At 37.1% G+C, this 22,675-nt stretch overlaps 1 protein-coding gene across 6 annotated transcripts in view; it reads left to right on the plus strand.

Annotated features, from left to right (window-relative positions):
• NUBPL (nucleotide binding protein like) overlaps positions 1–22,675 on the plus strand; it is a 275,956-nt gene that overhangs the window by 185,976 nt on the left and 67,305 nt on the right. For all 6 annotated transcript variants that reach the window (XM_032404898.1, XM_032404897.1, XM_032404902.1 and 3 more), the window contains exons 8-10: positions 623–708; positions 16,281–16,401; positions 19,912–19,994. In XM_032404898.1, coding sequence (XP_032260789.1) covers positions 623–708; positions 16,281–16,401; positions 19,912–19,994 — 290 coding nt within the window. The remainder of the gene's footprint in view (positions 1–622; positions 709–16,280; positions 16,402–19,911; positions 19,995–22,675) is intronic.

Here is a 22,675-nt window from a genome sequence, read left to right on the forward strand (position 1 = left end):
CAACTATTCTCTACAGTGCATTCTACACTAGTGAATTTCTTTAATACAAACTTTTAGGACTCAGCTCAGGAATCGCTTCTTTCTGAAACCTTTTCTTTATTGCTTCTCCTTATCTCCTGCCTTTTCACCCCATCCATTGTCACCTTTGCCATTCTGATCCCTAGAATGAATTAGTTATCTTCCTTTATTTCTCCTTTTTAACTCCAGAGTATCGAGGAGGCATACTTCTATTACATTGCTTAGCACATTGTGTTGTAATCCTTAACTTTTTGGATTTTCCAAGTAGATTATTAGCTTTTTGAAAGTAGGGCCCGTGTTGTGCATCTTCTAACTAGCACATTGTCTGATGGGAAGACAGTCCCATAGCTGTGACATAGTTGTGATCTTGAATCATTGGTCAGTCAGTTGTTATTTTAGAAGTGAGAAGTCAAAAATAGGCAAGAGTGGGGTAGACATTTCCTTATCTTTCCCGTTCATGTATCTAAAATTTATACAAATTACCTAAATAGTTAATGTTGTAGACTCTTTTAGCATGTAAGCAATGTAATTGTGGAAGTAATCTTTCCATAAAGAATTAAATGCATCATTTTACTTTCTCTTTGTTTTGTTTTCTATTGGTTAGGTGCTGTGATTGTCTCCACACCCCAGGACATTGCACTGATGGACGCTCGCAAGGGTGCTGAGATGTTTCGAAAAGTCCATGTGCCTGTAAGCATTTTCAGCTTCATTTTTACAATATGGAACACTCTAACTGAGGAAGCAAGTCATTGAGAAATACAGTCCAAATTTTAATTTAGTTCTGTGCAGAAATGTATATGAAAACCCTACTTCATCTTTATGGTTACTTTAACAACATGCATATAGGTGCAAACATGTATATATATTATATTAATCAAGAAAAATTCTAATTGCATTAAAATATTTTTAAAAGAATTCTAAAACATCCTTCAGGTATGAGTTTTGTGACCAAGTACTACCTCTCCAAATACTGGCAGATATTACCGAAGAGAAAACCCCCACATGAGTGTTTAGGTAGAGGCACTCATGGGAAGACAGGGGAAAACGGTGACCTTTTTCCTTCTGTCTCCAATTTAACTCATTCATAGCTCACTGTCTTCTAAAAAGTATCTAAGGATTTTCTATACAATTTGACAAAATAAAAATGTAATAATATTAAGACAAAGGACAATTAAAATCAGAATCAGAAGTGAATCCGTAAACAAACTGCATGCCATTAAGGGACTTAAATACATGCCAAAAGTAATACATGAATTTTCTAGCGACCACATAGGGCCTTTGTAAAACTATCCATTTCCATGCGGTTAGAAAGAGCGTAATGTTCAAGAGAAGGAGAGCTGAGACCATAGAGACATAAATCTCCCCTAGGTTCTCAGAATAAAGTAACTCTTTATATGATGAACACACTCTCATTACCTTTTTTTTTTAACCTTAAATAGAGGTTTCTTCCTCCTAGTGTGCATCAGCAAAAGCAAGTGGACTTATGCCAGTGTACAATTTAGAACAGGCATTTTTGTACAAAGCCAATGTGATGCCTCCATCTATATGACTATCTAGTGGCCTTGCTTAATTCAGGGATAGATTTTAGAGCTTATAGAATAGAGTTTTTTAGACTTCAGCCCATGAATTAGCTTCAGGGGTCTCATGATTCTTTCCCTCTCCTCCCTCCCCCCACCCCCAAATGATATGTTCACTTTGAGTTTGTTTTGGTATGGAGAGAATTCATAACTTTCATTGAATTCTTCAATGAAACTGACACGGTATAAGATCCAGTGATGTACTAGCATGAATGGACTCTCTTTCATAAATGTTTTTCTCTCAGGGGAGCATCTGAAAAGTATAAAATAGTAGAGTAGTGGAGTTGAGATGATCCTCTTTGACAGGTACCTCTTCTCTCTTGCCAGTTAGTGCATTAACAAGCTGTGGAGCTCTACACTGGATCCACATTGTCTTAGGAAAATTGAGGAGTCCAGGGGCGCCTGGGTTGCTCAGTTGGTTGGGCGAGTGCCTTCAGCTCAGGTCATGTTCTCAGGGTCCTGAAATCGAGCCCCACATCTGGCTCTTTGCACAGTGGGGAGCCTGCTTCTCCCTCTCCCTCTACCTGCTGCTCCACCTGCTTGTGCTCTCCCTCTGTCTGTCAAATAAATAAATAAAAATTATTTAAAAAAAAAAAGAAAATCCTGATAAGGATGATCTGAGGGTATTCCCACGATCAGAAAGTGTTTAAGGCCAGTCTTTATATTTGGATAAATGAGTGATAAAACCCCCATGGTATTCTCTGTTGTGAATTTTAGCTTGGAAAATTTTTAAAGCAATGGTAACCAAGTGCACACCTCAAAAAAATGTCTCAATAAACATATAGTTTGAGCAATGTGACTTCCTATTATGTCCTCCAAGATAAACTAGGTACAAGTAATACATACCCAAATCACTAAATAAGAATACTTATATTGGATTTTAAGATAGAAGTCCGCAGAAGGTTAGAGAGAGGGCTATCTACCAAAACTTAAGAGAGGAAGTAATACATAATCCTTCTGTCTAGTAGAAATTAGGTAACAGGGCCAATTGTCTGTTATTGCCACTTCAAGGTTAATAGTCATCCTATCAGCATATCAGTGAGTGCTTAATTTCCCATTCTGTAAGATGAGGGTAGAGGCATATGTCCAGTTTACTTAAAAGTATCATGAAATTTTTGAGGGAGAAATTTTTTAAAAAGCATAAACCAGCACTTTTTATTCCCCATTCTGTAAATTATCATTGTGTACACCAAGAGACTATTTCAACCAGTGCTGTCACTTGATGCGACTATGACTATGGGGTGGGTTTTACATGCACTTTACTGGTTGGGGGTCTAATGACCATAGTTGGCAAATTCAGCATATGTACCTTTTAGTCTTTAGGTTATTTTCACTTACCTGCAGCACCTGATACTTACTGCCCTATAAGTAAAAAGGCAAACAATCTCATAATTGTTGTGACAGATTTTTCTCTACACTCAAGGATAAAGGGACAAAGGGTGGGACAGAGACTCCTATGGAACTTAACAATGGGGAAGACGGGTGGTCATTAAGTCCAGGTTAGGCTGTTGCTAAGTGGGTGTCACTGAAAATAAAAGTTGAAGATATCAGCAAGGAAATACAGTGAGGAAATATTTCAAGTGAAGGATCTTGGGCTGCATAAAGCTCAGAGGACTAGTGCAGTATTAATTAGGGAATGAAAGAGCTGTTTGTGATCAGAAAGTTAATGTTGGAGTTTAAGTTGGCAGAGTTGGAATGGTTCTGGGTCATGACAAGGCCCAGGTTGTGGATGGTCATGGGTGTGTGGGGCTGAAGTGGAATAGAAGTAAAAGTCATTGGAAATGTATAATCCTTCCAAGTTGGCTCTTTGACATTGTCCTATATCTTTATTATAACCCTCTTTTTTTCACCCCTATGTTTCAATTATTTGCTCTCTAAACAGCAAAAATTTTAAAAGAAAGTAGAATATCTTAATCATCTCTTAACCTGCAGAACAAGATAGGTGCTCAGTAATCTTTGCAGGTGAATGAGAGAACTTTTCAGCAATGAGCTCTGTAAACAATTGGACAACCATGGTGCAGCTACATTGTAAAGGGAATCCTGGCTATGAGTGGGATGTGGATTTGATGACTTCTGAGATCTTTCTGGCATTTAAGAGCCTTGGAGTCTAAGTAATGGCAAAGCATTTGAAATCAGAAAGTGTTCCATAAATGCAAAGGAGTAATATTATGCTTTGTTTATACCACTTCATTTTTTTCCTGGTTTTTAGTCTTGCTTTCTGTTTTTTCCCCTTTTAAGTGCATTAGTTACCATGGAAACGGTGATGTCATTGGAATTCATTGGTATGGACAGAGTTTAGTAATGTCTGCAAGAACATTTTGAAGTTAATTTAAATGGTTTCTTAAAACTCAAGGCTCGGGGTGCCGGGGTGGCTCAGTCGGTTAAGCATCTGCCTTTAGCGCAGAGGTCATGATCCCAGGGTCCTGGGACCGAGCCCCACATAGGGCTCCCTTCTCAGCAGGGAGTCTGCTTCTCCCTCTGCCCCTCCCCTCACTCATGTGCTCGTTCTCTCTCTCTCACTCACTCTCTCTCTCAAATAAATAAAATCTTTTTTTAAAAAAATCCCTCAAGGCTTGGATAGGGGAAGGAGAAGAAGAGATGAACTATGAAATTCTTTGTTCTCTGCCTGAAATCATACCAGCTCTGCCAAATCCTTATCTCAGTGTTTGTAGATTGTTTTTTTAAATAATAAGTTTTTTTCAATCTTACACATTTTGAAGGGTGGGTACTTCTTGCCTTGTGTCATTTTTACCCATTTTTATTGCTTCTCCTACAGTGGAGGCCCAGGCACCTCAATTTGGAGCCCTTCTACCATTTGAACTTTTAGAGTTACAGGGATTTCACTCTCCAGCCCTGACTTCTTGGGCAGTCTCCTTCCCAGCTCCTGAAAAATATATTAAAGTATATTTCTTCTCTTATTCCTTCTGTACCTAGGGATCCTTTAGTTAATTTTAATTCAATAAGTAGTTTATTTTACAAATATATATTTATACCTATTGAGTGCCTTCTATAGGCAAAGTGCTGTGATAAGTTCCCTTGTTGATTAGAAAAAAAAAAAAAAGAAGAATGAAGCTTTTTTTTGCCAAGTACCTTATCAGCCAGTAGACTAGCTCCATTATGGGTGAAGGGGCCCTGAATTCTGAAGAACCCGAGAACACTTTCTTTTTTTTTTAAGCTTTTATTTATTTATTTGACAGAGAGAGAGACAGCGAGAGAGGGAACACAAGTAGGGGGAGTGAGAGAGGGGGAGTGGGAGAGGGGGAGTGGGAGAGGGGGAAGCAGGCTTCCCGCTGAGCAGGGAGCCCGATGCGGGGCTTGATCCCAGGATCCTGGGATCATGACCTGAGCCTAAGGCAGACGCTTAACGACTGAGCCACCCAGGCGCCCCACGAGAACACTTTCTTCTTTGGGCTATTAAAGTAGGGCTTTTGTGGAAAAGTCATGATTGTTTTCATGTCCCTGTATTTTGCATATCCTGATAAGCCATTGTTAGCTTGGGAACTCAGATTCACGTTTCAAATCCCTGCTCAGACATTACTTTCTCTAGGAAGCTTTTATCAAACTCCCAGAAAAGGTTAATCTTTCTCTGAACTACTTGAACATGTATCTGGTTTGGCTCTTATCCCACTGCAGTTTACCTGTCAGTCTCCGCAGAAGCAGTGAGTTCCTGGCGGGCAACAAAACATGCCTTAAATATTCTTAAATGCTCAGTTCTCTGGTGTATAGCAGGCATATGATAAATACTTATTATGTGTACATTTGACCCAGTATAGAATGCCAGCCACAGTCTGCTATTGTCTTTATCCCCAGTTCACAGGCCACCACTCTTCCTTGCATTCTCTCTGCCACAGTGAAACTGGTCATCTTCTACTTCTTTTAGATTCCCACAAAGTTTCTTTCTTCATGGCTTGAGCATGCTGTTTCTCCATATGAGATCCCTTTACCCTCATTTTTCACTTGGTAGCTCCTTTTTATCCTTTGATACTTAGATTAAATGGTTCTTTCTCTGGGAGACTGTCCTGTCCCTGTTAACCAGGTGAACTCGTTTTAATGCGTGATCTAGTAACACGCTATTACCCTTTTGTAACTGTTTTCATATTTGTCAGTATTTTTACATTTGTAGTACCATGCTGTAAGCTCTGAGTGAAGGGACCCCTTACCTCCCTCTGTGCCAAGAACATATAGCTGCTCACTAAACATACACAGAATGAATGAGTGGAGTAGGATTTTCATAGGCATATCAGGGGACTGGAGTGGGGACAGAATTTAGTCTGAAAAGAATCAGGAGATCACAAGTTGTGTTCAGAGTTGTTCAGTTTTTCTACAGTTGAAGTAATATGTTTCAGTGTGTCTCTCCTAGGCCCAGGTTTGGTAGAGCTAAGGATTTGGACTTGCTTCTTGAGATTTTTGTTTGTTTGTTTGTTTTAAAGATTTTATTTATTTGACAGAGAGAGTGCACAAGCAGGGGGGAGCGGCAGGCAGAGGGAGAAGCAGACTCTCAGCTGAGCAGGAAGCCCGATGTGGGACTCGATCCCAGGACCCCAGGATCACGACCTGAGCCAAAGGCAGACGCTTAGCCGACTGAGCCACCCAATCTCACTTCTTGATATTTTTAGAGGAGTCCATAAATAATGTTGGTTGGGAAATAGACTTACTAGAATGGAGCTTTAAAAATATTTAACTTGGTGGAAATGAATAGAAAGGACAGGAGCCAGGAGAATGAAAGCATTAAGGAAGCATTTGCAGTGGTCAGAGTTAACTCACACTGCAGGTTGTGACTCACCAATGAGTCATGAAACCAGTACACTGAGAGATGAAACCAAAGGTCTTATAATTCTTTTTTTTTAAAGATTATTTATTTATTTGATTGACTGATTTATGACACAGAGAGAGAGAGAGAGGCAGAGGCAGAGGGAGAAGCAGGCTCCCTGCGGAGCGAGGAGCCCGATGTGGAACTTGATCCCAGGACCCAGGGATCATGACCTGAGCCAAAGGCAGATGCTTAACTGACTGAGCCACCCAGGCACCCCAAAACCAAAGGTTTTAAACAAATCAGGGTAAATTGCTCTTAGGAAGACAAAGTGTTATTTCATAAAGATTTGGTCTCAGTTATATATACATATAAGTGTGCATTTATATTGAATCAAGATTTAAAATATTTCTCTTATGGTAAGATTTTTTTAAGAATTTGGAAGAACACTGGTATAGGTGATAGGGAGTAAGGGTCTGATCTAGAATAACAGCATTGAAAATGGGAAGGGGAATAAATGTAGTTGACATTTTGAAGGAAGAATTGACAGGCTTGGCAATTGATTACATAGGGTATGGTGGTTAGAAAAAAAAATGGCAGAAATCTAAGGGATTTTGAGAGTTAGGCTGCCATTAATAAATCTACCAGCAGCTAGTTTTTTTTTGCTCAGGATGACAGTGAGGTAGAAATAAGAGGTTAGATTCTCAGTCACAAATCCCTGCCCTTATTCTCTATGAGGGTTGTGATTTAAAACTGTTTGGCAAGGAAGAGACTGGTAGAGAAAATGATTTGGTGTTGGCCTTTTTAGTACTATTCACATCACATGATGTATGTGACCATCCCTTCTCCTCACAGAAACAGATTTATTAATCTGTATATTTGTAGCCTCTTACACACAGATTGATTTTTTTTAACACTGAGAGAGCTATATTCTTTAATATGTATATAACCTCTTTTATGGTTGCAAATTAAATTACTTTAGAAATTTTATAATAATTTCTTAGGCAACAGGATGCTACTTGCAGAGGCATTTTTACATAGTGGTGAAGAGAATGAGCTCAGGAGTCTGAATGCTAGAGTTCAAATCCTAGCTCTGTTACTTTGTAGCTGTATGACCTAAGCAAGTTACTTAATTCATAATGTGGGAATTATAGTACTGTTTCCCTCAGAAGTTTGAGGTGAGAAATAAATGAGATAATGCCCACAAAGGGCTTAGTACAGTGTTTGGCACAAGCTGACCAACCAATAATGTCAATGTAATTAATGTTGCTTATTATAATTACTTTTAGAATGTTATCATGAAACATAAATTTGTAACTTATAGATATTTATGTTTTGGCCTACATATTTTGACTAGTCCCTTATTTGCTAATAAGAATTTTAACAAGAAATTGTTAAAAATTTAGATGAATGGTGTCTTTGAGATTTCCTTATTCCTTGAGTACTTCACTTGAGCCTAAACCATTCTCTTCATATAGATTAAATTGCTAAAGTTATATAGAATCTAAAATTATTTTAAAATTGCATTATTTAAAAATTTTTTTTTAAATTTGCATTATTTAATACAGTTCATTGCTGTCACAAATAAACCTCAAAATATATAATGATGCAAATACAATAGCAATTTATTTCTTGCTCATGTAACAGTACTCATAGATGAACAGGTGAGCAGGGTGGTCTTCTTCAAGGAAGTTATTTAGGCCACTGTAGCCTCTGCCATGTTCAAATGTGAGTTCTAAACCCACCTTTGGGGCCATCCTCGTTTGAGCCAGCCAGAAGGGAAAGGCAGCACAGAGGCATGCACGTGGAGATTTTTATGGACAAGACATACATACATATCTATTCACACTTCACTAAAACTCAGTCATGTGGTCACTTGTCACATTTCTCAAGGAGCCCAAGAAATGTAGGTTAGCTATGTGCGAGGAAGATGAGACCACGGACTTAGGTCAACAGCTACTTGTCTGCTACAGTTGACCTGGAAACAAAGTATAGATTAAAGCCTAATGCTAGTCACTGAGTAACAGCATTGTTGTAAATAATTCTGAAAATTCTATAACTATTTCAGCCTTGCAAATAGTTATTTATTTTATTTTATTTTATTTTTTTAAAGATTTTATTTATTTATTTGACAGAGAGAGACACAGCAGGAGAGGGAACACAAGCAGGGGGAGTGGGGGAGGGAGAAGCAGGCTTCCCAGGAGCCCGATGCGGGGCTTGATCCCAGGACCCTGGGATCATGACCTGAGCCGAAGGCGGATGCTTAACGACTGAGCCACCCAGGCGCCCCAATAGTTATTTATTTTAAAAAGGGAGATAGGAATTTTGCTTTTCCTGTGGTTTACTTTTCCTGCTGGTTAAAAACAAACAAAAAAATCAAAGAAGAAAATACTACTGTGGTGTGGAACTTTTAAATATTTATTTATAAGGGTTAATGATTATATTTTCATCTAAGAAAAATAAGGTTATCTTAGAACCTAAAATAGATGATTCTTAATCAGTGTTTTCTTTCCATTTTCTGTTGCTTTTCATTTTCATTGTCACAGACCCTACACGTTGTTCTTAGCAATGAGGATCAGAGTTGTGGTTTATTATTTTTCTGGGAGAGTAGCCATTTATGGTAGTTAGGTTGATCATTTGGACCTGGAGTTCTACACCTTCACCCTTGAATATCTTCAAAACTCAAGTATTCATGATACCTGCCTTAGAGCTTTTTTAGCATCTGTCTAGTTTGCTAGACCACAAAAGTCATATTCATTCATTCATTCATTCATTCATTTGACAGAGAGAGCACAAGCACAAGCACAAGCAGGGGGAGAGGGAGAAGCAGGCTCCCTGCTTAGCAGGGAGCCTGAAGTGGGGCTTGATCCCAGGACCCCAGCATCATGACCTGAGCTGAAGGCAGATGCTTAACTGACTGAGCCACCCAGGCATCCCCTGTCCTATTGTATTTAATATCTCAAGCTGACCTGCCTTAAAAAACAATTTAGAGATAGGTAATCTTATGTGAAAATCAAGGCAAGTGACATTTATTATCTCCTTTCCTCCTTGAGCATAGTTTTTCCTCTGTGATTGTCAACTGGTTTCATTTGGTTCTCTGGGAAGTTTTATACATTTAATGTATTTGAAGAATCTTTCATTATTGGCTGGAGAGGCCTTAACAAAGTCCTGCTTGAATTCTTTCTAGGAACACATTAATTAGTTTGCACATGACATCACATGTGGCTTACTTCTTCACAATTGGTTAATTTTTCCACTTTTAGAAAAGTGACTTTTCTTTATTGATAACCTTTATAAAACTGGATAGTATTCTGTATCTTGGCCATAATTACATCTCAGAGACCAAAGTTGTATGCTCATTTGTGTCTTTCCTTAGGATCTCTCAGAAATCCATGAATGTTTTTAACTAGAATGCTGTTCTATGTGATTTACATGAATTAAAGTAATATAACCCTCACAACAACCCTGTGAGATAGATAACATTATTTCTGTCATTTTGTAGTTGAGGAAACTGTAGTACAGAATATTAAATAACTCACATAAGGTTATCTATCTGTTTAGTGGGCATCTGGGCTCCTATCTCAAGCAGTCTGCTTTCTAGAGCCCACATTTTTAATTGCTGTTTCTGTGGATTATCCAAAACTGAGTAATCCAGAATTTAGTAATGTGGACATGGTAGAATACCACAAGGAGAGAATTTTCAGGGAACGAGAGGAGTCTCCATTAAATTTGCTTACCATTGGGGTTCTGATTGTCTAGGTGGGCAAGTGAGACAGGAAATGGGTGGATTGAAAAATGGGGAGGAGTTAAAGGGCTATAGGCTCAGGTGATAGTCAAGAGAGGTATAATGAGGGTGTTTTAGGGAAGGGGAGTTCCATGACCAGGGGAAGGAAGTGAAGTCTAAAGCCTCCTTGATTGCAGCAATTAGTGTGAAGAGGTTTCAAATTAGGCCTTCCTTTATAACTGTGCTCTTAATTACTATGCTAAATCGCCCTACTAAACTGTATTGACTCATCATTGTTTCAGGCCACCTAGTTCCATGAACAAAATCCTCCAGTCCATTTACTTGTCATCTTGTTTGGTGACTTCCACATACAAAGCAGTGACCCAGCTGGTCTTGAATTTTGGCTATGTTATTTACTAACTGTGTGCTCTTGAGCAAATAATATAGCTTCAGTGTTTTGTGACCCATCTCATAAGTCATTATGGCAGTTAAATGAGATTATATATGTACAGTACTTAGCATAGACCTTAGCACATGGTACTATAAGGGTGGCTCTGAATGTTATTGTTTTAGTGGTAGATTTTAGGGGTCATTATTATAGAGATCATCTTTTGTTGTAAACCCTCATTTTGGGATTTAAGACATAAAGAAGTTGAATTGTACCTCATGGACCCACAGCTGTTTAGTTGGTCCCTGAGAGGAACATGAATGCAAGTTTCCTTATTCATTGTTCTTTCCACGCCAGACTACTTCTTCTGAAAGAGAAAACAGAAACACCCATCTCATTTTTAAAAATTATAATATTTGGGGGCACCTGGGTGGCCCGGTCAGTTAAACATTCGACTCTTGATTTCGGCTCAGGTGGTGATCTCAGGGTCATGGGATGGAGCCTCACCTCAGACTCCAAGTGTGGAGTCTGCTTGGGACTTTTCTCTCCCTCTCCCTCTGCCCCTCCCTGGTGTGCTCACTCATGCTCACTCTCTCTCTCTAAAATAAATGAAAATAAATCTTTAAAAAAATTATAATATTTGTACACTTGCTTCAAGGAATATACTAAAAACTGGTTCAAGGCTAATGGAGAACTGAATAGCACTTAAGAATCTAATCTATTTCAGTTATTATTATTCAGTCTCTATTTAACAGTCAATTTCTCCTCATTTTTTCTTAAATCATAGTTTTTAATCCTTGTGACAAATTCCAGCCAACAAGAATTTAACCTGATTGTAACCTTGAGAAATTGGATTATATAGTAGCCTGAAAAATCTTACTTGTTATTTACCTGTATCTGGATTTAAAATGCCAAGAAGAAATTAAAATTGGGGCCTTTTCAGCTTGCTTAATTCAATTCAGTTAGACACAAAAATCCAATATTTCAGAGCAACGTTGATATTTCAAGAGAGTCAATATTTTTAAAGTTAATAAAAGAAGTACCCTTCTGAGCCAATGATGGATTGGAATAATGTAAAAATAACACGTAAAATGTTTGTGGTGGCTGATGTTAAGCAAACATGTAGCATTTACTTTCTTTCAGTAAAATTAGCTGAGGTAAAAAGAGATAAGGATCTTATACACTTTTTCCTCTTAAAATTTTTTTTATTTGAGTCTAGTTGACACAAAAAAGGATCTTATATTTTGATGAGACATTAAAAAATGATTGAGCATGCCTACAGCTGCATCTCAGTGGTATTATGTAAATTAAGCTCTGGCAAACCATCTGTTTTCTAATGTTTCTGCTGTCAAAGATATACAAAATAGCTCTATAATAAACAGCTTAACAACACATAAAGTATTCACACAATATAAGGCATTTGGGGGGGACAGTAGGAGATGGTCACGTGGACATGAACTCTTTCCTATTTAAGAGAATTTTTATGAATAAAATTGTCACATGGATATTCTAGTGTTCTTTCTTATTATATTAACTGCTCCTATTCAAAACTCATTGATTATAGAACACTACTCTTAAAAACTAGAATAGTGTTTTCTGATCTTTTTAATACTCAAGGTTCTCTTCTGAATTTTCTTCCAGCTAACCCTGTGGTTTGAAAAAGTCTGCCACATACTCTGCATATCTTAATAAGTAATTTGTTTTCTCTTTCTAATCTGTGTGTTATCACACTCAGTTGATGTAATTTCAGTTAAAAGCAAAGAAACTTGACAGTTTATCTTTCCTATATAGTCTTGAAGGTAAGTGTTTCATGTTTCTTCAATTTTTAAAAATACTCCTAAATCACTGGCCCTCATAAATGTTCTTGTGCGTCTTTAGGACCTTGAAACAACATTAAATAGGAGAACTACCAAAGTCAGTTCTATGGTCACTCTTCAGTTGTCTACAACAGTGCTGTCCAATAGAAATGTAATGCAAGTCACAAATGTGATTTAAGAAGTTTTAGTAGCCATATTTTAAAATGTAGAAAAAAAACAGATGACCTTAACTTTATTTTTTTAAAAGATTTTATTTATTTGAGAGAGAGAGAGAGTGAGAGAGAGAGCCCAAGAGGGGGGGTAGGGTCAGAGGGAGAAGCAAACTCCCCGCTGAGCCGGGAGCCTGACGTGGGACTTGATCCTGGGACTCTGGGATCATGACCCAAGCCGAAGGCAGTCGCTTAACCAACTGAGCCACCCAGGCACCCAACAGATGACCTTAACTTTAATAAGTAATTATGGCAATGCAAATTAAAGCCACAATACAGAGGATGGGCCCAGTGTCAGGAAGAAGGAGGACAAACTAGAATACACCTGCACTCCTGCAAATTTCTTTCCCTACCTCTAACCAAAGGAAACTATAGAGAGTAATGCCTATGGCTTCACTTCCACCTCCCGAAACTCATGTCACTTTACTTTTAGGGAACTTTAATGAGGAGCCATAAAGGAAGGAAGAGTCTAGGAAATATAGTTCCCAGGATAAACAGATTAACGATTTGAATAGTCCAGCACAATGAGATACCACTACACGCTCACCACACTTGCTAAAATAAAAGTGACTGGTGACTTGCAATGATATGGATGGAACTAGAGGCTATTATACTAAGCAAAATAAGTCAGTCAGAGAAAGACAATTATCATATGATCTCACTCATGTGGAATTTAAGAAATAAAACAGATCATAGGGGAAGAGAGGAAAAAGTAAAATGATGAAATCAGAGAGGGAGACAAACCATGAGAGACTTAACTATAGGAAACAAACTCAGGGTTGCTGGAGGGGAGGGGGTAGGGGGGATGGGGTAACTGGGTGATGGACATTAAGGAGGGCACTTGAAGAAGTAATGAGCACTGAGTGTTACAACTGATGAATCGCTAAATTCTACCTCTGAAACTAATAATACAGTATATGTTAATTAAATTGAATTTAAATAAAAAATTTTCCAGTTTTCCAAAATGGTTGTACCAGTTTACACTCAGCTGAAACTGTGAGTTTTACTTGCTCTGTGTCCTCACCAAGATTTGGTATTTGTTGTTGTTTTTGTCATCGTCGTATAGACATTTATCTGTTCTAATCAGATCTTAGGCATAAATGTGTGGTATCTCATTGTGGTTCTAATTTGCATTTCTCTGATGATTAGTGAAGTTGAAAACTTTTCTCAAGTTTGTTGGTCTTTGATACCCTCTTTTAAGGAGTGCCTGTTAAGTCTTGCCCATTTTTAAATTTCTGATGTTCTTTTGTTAGTTTGTAGAGTTCTTTATATATTCCAGATAAAAGCCCTTTGTTATGGATGTGTATTATAAATCCCATCTCCTGCTTTATAGCTTGCCTTTTCACTCTCTTAATTGTGTCTTCCAATTACGTTATTAACTTTAATGTAGTCAGTTTAACAAAATACTTTTTTATTTATGTTTAGTGCTTTGTGTCCTGCTAGAAAAGTCTCACACCACTCACACCATACCTCAGCCATGCTGGCCTTTCAATTCCTTGAAGGAGACTTGTGCTCCCTACTTCTTCCTTGAGAGTTTTCCCTCCTTTCCTTGTTTTTACTTGCTTATTCTTTAACTTTTAGGTCACATATTTCCTCAAGGAACTCCTCTGTGACTCCCAGGGTAGATGTAGTTCTCTCTGTTCTACACTCATAATCCTCTGTGTTTTGCTTCCAGAGAAGCTCTTCCATCTTTAAAGTAGATTTTTGTACTATTAATTGTTCCATCTGTTTCTCTAATTAGCATGCAATCTCCAGGAGGGCAAGGATCAAGTCTCTTTTGCTTACCACTGTATGCTACTCCTTTTGTTTAGCTCAGTTACAGGCATATAATAGGCGCTCATTAAATATTGAGTTTGCTTACGGTTTTATGTTTATGACATTTTGTAGTCTATATAGAGAACATGTCTGAGACATTTATATAGGCCTTGGAGAACAAAAATAAGATATTGATAATAAGTTAATCATGTAAGTGATTACATACTCTATACCTTCCTATGTCTTGGGGAGTCCAAGAGATTCTGGAGTAAGGATGCTTTTCCTGTTCTCTCTGGATTGGAATATACCCTCACCTAGATTTTCACAATATTTAAGTGTTTTTCCTTTTCCCATTTCTTGAGTGATATTTTTATGCTTAAGTTGAAAGCTCTATAGTGAGGGAATATATCACATTTAACGTAAATGGCAGTAAAACTGCTCAAGCAATGGGTGTGTGATATAGACATACGGCATCCCAAAGATTTTGAACAGTTGTGTTTTCATTTTCATTTGTTTCCATGAATTTTTTAAATTCTTTAATTTCCTGGTTGACCCATTCATTCTTTAGTGATACAGGCATACTGAATAAACAAATAAGGTGTGTGATCTTTAGCTGTGTTTTCTTCTGGCTTTGTGGAGATGGTATTGAATTACCAAAGTACAATATGATTTATTTTTTATAATCCTTTGCATCAACAAAAGAGCATATATTAAATGCTTGGAAAATGCTTAGCTACAAATTTATGTCCCTCACAATTTGTCTTCATTTGCATATGTTCTGGGAAACTTTAGTCTGTTCTGTTTCTCTTTTCAGAAAGAATAAGAAATTTCATCACCTTCTTGTCTATATGGTTCATTGTGGCTTGTCAGTGCTATTCTTCATTTAAAATGCAAATATTCTATTAGAGATATCTCCTATAATGATGATCTTTTTGGTAGAGTTGATAGGATGATATAGACATGTTACCTCTAAGCCTTTGATAATTGTGTTCCTTATTTTTATTCTAGAAGAGATGCACTGCTTTTCACTAATAAGAAAATGGGATTAAAAGAAACATGAATAAGGATTATATTTGCAGAGCCTGTCTATTTATTCAGCACATGTTTATAAAGTATCTATTTTGTGCCAGAAGCTGGGGAAACTCAGAGATGGACACTTTCTATAAGACTTTAAATTTTTGTTTGAAATGATAACATTCTGGTAAGAGCTGAGTTTTCGTCTTTTGCTGGCTGTGTTCTTTTTCTCAGCTATGGAACGGGGATATAAAATACCCATCTCGTAAAGTTTTTGATAGGAGTAAATAAGATAGTTCATCTAAAACACTTACCCCAGTGCCTGGTATATAATAAGCACTCAGTATTTGTTAGCTGTCATTTACTATGAGGCTTCGTTCACAATAGCCTCTTTTCCATTTATTTTCCTGTGTTTCTTTCTGCTTATTTTTTCTGTATTGCTATCAGAGCTAAATTTCTAAAACACAGATCTGATTGTGTAACATTACCTCTTGGGACCATCTTTTCAACTTTAAAAATCTTTTGTGGTTTTCTGTTGTCACAAGAAGAAAGTCATCAGTGGCATTTAGCACCTTGCCATCAGACTCTGACCTCCCTTATCAAACCAGCTTCTGCCTTTGCCCTCCATTGGCGTGCAGCCCAAAAAGGCCATGTGCAGTATTTCACTATCTTGGCTTGGGTTCCTCTTTCTTCCTAGAATTTCTCCTGTAGGCCTCAACCCTTCTTACCCTCAACTGGAAGAAACAATTTTGGGTAATGTGGGCAGCTCAGAGATACCTCTTAGTCTTCCCAGACAGAATTTTTTTATCCCGGTCATTTCTTTATCTTTAGCATTTATCACATTATTAAAGTTAATTTTATGTGTTTTGCTCTCCCACTAGCTTGTGAGTTCCCTTTAAAGCAGAGACCATAACTTATTCATCGCTGTATCACTAGAACCCAGTGGGCACTGAGTAAAAACTTGTTGAAATAATGGATTGAGATTTGGTTTAATTTTGTTTTAATTTTAATGGTTTTTGTTATTCTAGGTCCTGGGCCTTGTCCAAAATATGAGTGTTTTCCAGTGTCCAAAATGTAAACATAGAACTCACATTTTTGGTGCTGATGGTGCAAGAAGACTAGCACGGACCCTTGATCTTGATGTTCTAGGTAAGATCATAGGATATTCTTTTGCAGAGAAAATGGCAGAAGGGAAGGTGAGGATAAGGTGTGGTGATGAAGAGTGTCTCAGAAAGTGATGAATTGTCTTCGGTTTTGTGCTTTAAATTAAGATAGTAGGGAGTTGTATGTGTTAACCTTCCTTTGCTTTTTATAATACTTCATTAGTGGAAGGCTTTTTGAAGAGGAGGTTTGTTCTGCCGATTATAACTTTTGCTGCGGGTAAAAACTGCCTGTAACTTGAATTTGAGAAGAGTTTCATGGTCTGAGTACTGTAATTTGAAGTCCTTATTTTAAATAATGGTCACCAGTTTGTTTGCTAAGGGGACACATCTCTCAGTATAAACAGGTATGTGAAAACACCTGGGTAGTGTGTTGTAGCAACCTTTGGAAGTGTCAGTTCTTGGTGCATATGAAAAAAATGCCTTCCTGATAAGTTCTCAATTTATCAGTCCTTTTGCTCTAGAAAGATAATATTTTCTGTTTTCTGTAATCTTTTTATATGTTTTTGCCATGTCTCTGAGATATGGCACCTGAAGTGCACATTGTATACACTGTTCACGTTACTGAATTGAAGGATTAATTAGTGTTATGAGAAGTAAATAATGTGTTAAGTGAACAAAACACAGATTTTAGATAAAACATAATTTTTGAAAAATCCACAGGCAACTTAATGGACATTTTAGGAAATGTGTTGATATTTTCCTTTTGAATGAGTTTCTGTTCTGGGCAAAGGCAGATGTTAGATGCTGAATAAGGGAGGAATAGAGTGAATTATTAGTTTTAGGTAGTTAACAATTAAGATCCCTTAGAGATCAAGGAATTTCAAAACATTCTTTATCATGATTAAATTTCTAAAAGTTGATGTTAAATGCGTTATTGTTATTATGCATTTGCACTGTAGCAGCCACCGCAGTACCAGGTGAGTACTAATGATATATTTTGATACATTGCTATAATTATAGCCACTAATTATATTCTGCAACTGTTTCTTATTTAACTAACCTAGAAAGTTCAGTTTCCCAAATCTGCATAATAACAACAGATTGACATTCACTTATATAATAAAGTAAATGTGTAATTATAATGGCATTATTGAATTATGCTGACAATATTATAATTCCCTGATTTATAAATGGGTGGTATGATATTGTAAATCACTTATTTTGAATTTGAAATATATCTCATAGGAAACAATCTCACATATGGAAGTTACATTTTACTCAACAGCTCAGAAATGTTTAGTTACCCTAAAAATGTGTCAGAAACACTGATTACTGATCACAAAAAAAAAAAAAAAATGGATAGTGCTTATAGATTGTTGTATCTAACAGTGTTCTGGGAAAAATAATTCAGAGTTCCAACTCAGGGCACATCTCTTCCTTTTAATGTAGTCATGGGGCCCAGTGAGACCTCCCATGATCTGGAACAGGGCCTCCATTAACAAAGAGGTTGGAGTCAGGAAGGAGGAACTGAAATCAGGGTAAGAGCTCTCCCAGTTATGGCCTCCTGGCTAGCTGGTTGAACTCCCCAGGAACCCTATATGTCCTTTACTGACTCCCTGGCTGCCTCTTAATTTATTTTCATCCATTGGGCTATACTTAAAAAATTATTTGGTAAAATAGCTCTCAGAACTTGCCCCATATTACCTACAAGGACAGATTATGCATAGTCATTATGTCTCTGAAATATGCCCTTGCTTCCTTCAGACCTAGTCCCTCAAAGATACTTTTTTTTTTTTTTAATTTTTATTTATTTATTTGACAGAGAGAAAGACAGCGAGGGAGGGAACACAAGCAGGGGGAGCGGGAGAGGGAGAAGCAGGCTCCTGGCCGAGCAGGGAGGCTGATGTGGGGCTCGATCCTAGGACTCTAGGACCATGACCTGAGCCGAAGGCAGATGTTTTTAATGACTGAGCCACCCAGGTGCCCCTCAAAGATACTTTTCAAGGCCAGGCTGCACTTTACCCACTCTCCATACCATTACTCCTTTTTATCCTTCTCTGATATACAGCTGTTAGCCCGTTACCACTCTCACTATGGTGTGCCACCTATTTTCTAAAAAAGTTTTCCTCTTTCTTTATCAACTCTTCTGTGCTTACAGATAGAATTATGAGTTTCTAGAAGGCAGAAACTATATTGATAGGTGACTATATAAAGGAGAAGGTTTTGCTTTTTTTTTTCTTCCATTACTGCAGTAGAAATGAAAGCATTCAGGATTCCTTACTATAATGGCATAAATCAAGGAAAAAGCTTTATGGGTTTCTAAGACTTTTCTTTAACATATTTTCCCTTACCCCTGTGACAGTTTCTTACAGTCTTAAGTTGATCTATAGACTAGACATCAGATTTACTGAAAAGCTGATCTTTAAATGACTACTAAAATATTCAGGTATTTTGTCATTGGCTATTGAACATTTAGGAAAGATTTAAAGAGTTGATTAAGATTCCCAAATTTGCTGACAAGAGGAGAATGAAATATGTTCCTCTATGTACTTTATAACTTCTAATAGATTTGTAATTTTGTAACATATACTTCTGCTTTATTTACCTAGCCTGGCATGGTGCTGACTGACTTATTTATATAAACACACACACACACACACACACACACACACACACACACACATATACATTTCAATAACCCTTGCATGGATTTGGAATGGTTCTAAGAATGCTCAGTACCATGACGAGTCAGCTTTTCTACTTACGGCTCCATTTACTGTATTAAGTCCAAACCTTTTGAAAGGCTTCATTTGTAAAGGGGTTGTGGAGTCAATTGGATGATGGATCAGAGCATTTTCCCCCTAAATTCTACCACCTAATAGTAACATATCCTCAGGAAAGACACACAACCTTTTCAACCTCAGGTCTGTATCGTGGAGGTTCTTATATACTTCCTGAGATCTCATCAAGTTCACAAGTTATATATAATGCTATATAGATTGATACATGATAAAAGAAAAATACTTCCATTGGATAAAGAGGCAGGTAGTGGAGATAACAGATCTGCCTTACTTTTCAGCAGTTCTCTTAGCTCACTCATCTGCCAACATCAGAAAGGTAATTTTGTTATACTTTTTTTGGACGACTTTGTCTCCCCATCTTTTCCTCTTCATTTTCCTCTTATTGTTTGGTATGATGTGTCTATATCAGATATTACAGGGAGAAATAATTTTACAAATGTCTTCCAAGCCATTTCTTGCTGGAAGACCTCCAGCAACGAATAAATCAGAGGCCTTATCCCTTGATTGGCTGCCACATAGCTTTCATATATACATATACAATCCCTGAACTACCCTCAAATGGAATATGTTGCCCCTAATTTTCATTTGAAATTCCTTTTTTAGAGATTTAGCAACTTGGGGATAGTCATAGTTCAAGTTGAGTTTAATGAATTTAATTTAAATTTTGGGTTTTTTTTCCAAAGTTCAAATAGTGAAATTCCAAATGCCTATATAAACTTTTGTAGTATTAATGGATGTCTGATGGGCTCTTTTAGGAGACATTCCCTTACATCTTAATATAAGGGAAACTTCAGATACAGGCCAGCCGATTGTGTTTTCACAGCCTGAAAGTGATGAGGTAAGTGATGTTTTTAAATATGTCTTTTAGTGTCTTTTTATAGGATATATACTTTTTGATATTTAGAAAGAAAGTTGGGAAGATCAAGTTTATTTGCAGTGCATGTATTAAGCAAAGATTAGTTATTTAAAGCATCTTTAAATAACTATTTTATATGGTAAGCATACCAGCGCTTGCTCTGAATTATTAGCTGAACAAGTTCACCTACGAAGAGCTATCACCCAGTGAGTGTTTGTAAAATTCTTATTTTGCTGGCTAGCTGTATCTAACTGCCCAAGATTACCATATTTCAGTATTAGAAGTTCAGCTGATTGTTAGGAGAAGGGAAACTAATGTAAGAAAGTATTGAGTTGGGGGTGCCTGGGTGGCACAGTTGGTTGAGCGTCCAAGTTGGCTTCAGCTCAGGTTGTGATCTTGGGGTTGTGAGATGGAGCCCTGTATCGGGCTCTGTGCTCAGCGCAGAGTCTGCTTGAAATTTTCTCTCCCTTTCCCTCTGCCTCTCCCGCTCATGCTCTCTGTCTTTCTAAAATAAATAAATAAATCTTTAAAAAAGGGGAAATATTGAGTTGGATATAGGGAAATTGTTATAATGCATTAGAGATGGGATTTTCACTACATTTATTTTAATAAATACTATTGAGGAGGTAAGGTTGAAACCCGGTTGTGTTTCATTAGCCAACATCGTTGGGGATACAGTTGATAGTTTTTCAAGATTGTTGTAGCTTTCCGCCTTTAAGAGTAAAATCTTTTATTTTACTCTCTTTTTTAGATAGGAATAAAATTAATCATATGTATCTCTTCTATCCCAAGTAGCACTTGCTATGTAAGCATCATCTGGGTGCATCAGTTTTGATGTAGTTTTTGTGCTCCTTTGCTGAAAAGCCCCAGTCAGCCTTCTAATAATTATTCCTTTTTGTTTTTCCTTACCTAATGGGTATAACTTTATAGTACTATTATTTTGGCTATCCCTAACTACTACTATTTTCATTTCATCCTTCCTTTCTCTAATCTTATGTGAACTAGAAAATAAAAGAGCTGAGGTTGATTAAAGCTGTAAATAAAGTAAGGGTAAAACCGACAGTCAGGAATCTTGGATAAGTTAAGTACCTTCATTTTGAGTTCTCTCTTTTAGGAGCCCAAGGTCTTTTCCCTTTCTTAAGAGTCCACAGTTATGGTATAGGTGATTGAGTTGCTGGGGATATGATCTCTGAGGAAATAGTGTGTAGTGTATAGCACTTACTGTGTTTCTTTTCTCTGAGATAGGTAGTAAATGTTAAATTTCCTTTTCAGCCTTTCTTAGAAATCTTTCAGATAAGCAAAAACCATAACCCTTTATTACTCTCCTAATTAAAGTCTGGCAGTCCAGCTACCATAGGTGTACTTTATGTAGTGGATTAAAGTTGTATGAAAATCTAGTGTGTTTTATTTTTATTTTTTTTTTAAGATTTTATTTATTTATTTGACGGGGAGAGAGATAGCGAAAGCAGGAACATAAGCAGGTGGAGTGGGAGAGGGAGAAGCAGGCTTCCCGCGGAGCAGGGAGCCCGATGCGGGGCTCGATCCCAGGACCCTGGGATCACGACCTGAGCCGAAGGCAGACACTTAGTGACTGAGCCACCCAGGCGCCCCCAAATCGAGTGTGTTTTAATTACACACTTCCAAATGCCTCCCGAGAACAGACTAAAGACATTCTATGGTGATTTCTTATGACTAATTACTTACAAGATTATATCAATTACGAGTTTAGATTTTTTAATATTTTCCCCACCTATCCATTATTGCTTTTTTCTTTGAGATTTCTCAAAAGAAGTAAAAGGAATGTAATAAAAGAGAAAACATATAGCAACCATCAAAAGATAGTATGATTTAAAACTCTAAACAGTATGTTTGTGTAGTTTTTTGGAGTTAATTTTTAAAATCTCATTTACATTTGCATAAACATTAGATCTATTATTTTACTGTTGCTGGCTGACATTTATGAGAACGAGGACAGCCTAACCCTTTGTAGTTTGTGCTAGATTTGATTTGGTGAGGTCTCGGCAAAAGTAGTGAGAATTTCATGTACCAGATTGTCAACCTTAAATATGAAGACTTCTGAGCAATTTTAAGATTTAGACATGGCCATGAAAAGGAAAAAAAAAATAGTGCCTTGTGTTTATTCTGTTTCCATGGAAATTATTACTTCCTCCTCTTAGATTACAGACATTCATTATTAGTAATCATTCTCCTAATAATAATAGCAATTACAACGTACCAGATGCTGTCAGACATATTACTTACATAACTTTATGCTCACAACAACTTAATGCAATGTATAAATAGTCCCCATTTATACAGATGAGGAAACTGAGGTGCAGGGAATTTAAATAATTTTCCCAAGGTTATAGAACTAATAAATGGTAAAATGTGATTAATAGACAAGTCTTTTCCTTGCAAACATTGGCCTCTTTCCATTATATCACCTTCCAGATCTTAGCTATGATTTCTTTAATTTGTTTTAAGAGGTAGTACAATACTTGGGTGCATTAAATACATTATCTTATTTGAGTCTCATAACACATTTGTGAGATACGTATAATAATTTCCATTTTTCAGATGAAGAAGCAGAGGTTCATTTACAGTGAAGAACTGTCCAAGATAGTGCTACAGGCTATTTCCCCTCACAGCTTGGACACCTAACT

The sequence above is a fragment of the Phoca vitulina genome, unplaced genomic scaffold, assembly GCF_004348235.1.
Source record: "Phoca vitulina isolate PV1807 unplaced genomic scaffold, GSC_HSeal_1.0 scaffold7, whole genome shotgun sequence".
Classification (NCBI taxonomy): domain Eukaryota; kingdom Metazoa; phylum Chordata; class Mammalia; order Carnivora; family Phocidae; genus Phoca; species Phoca vitulina.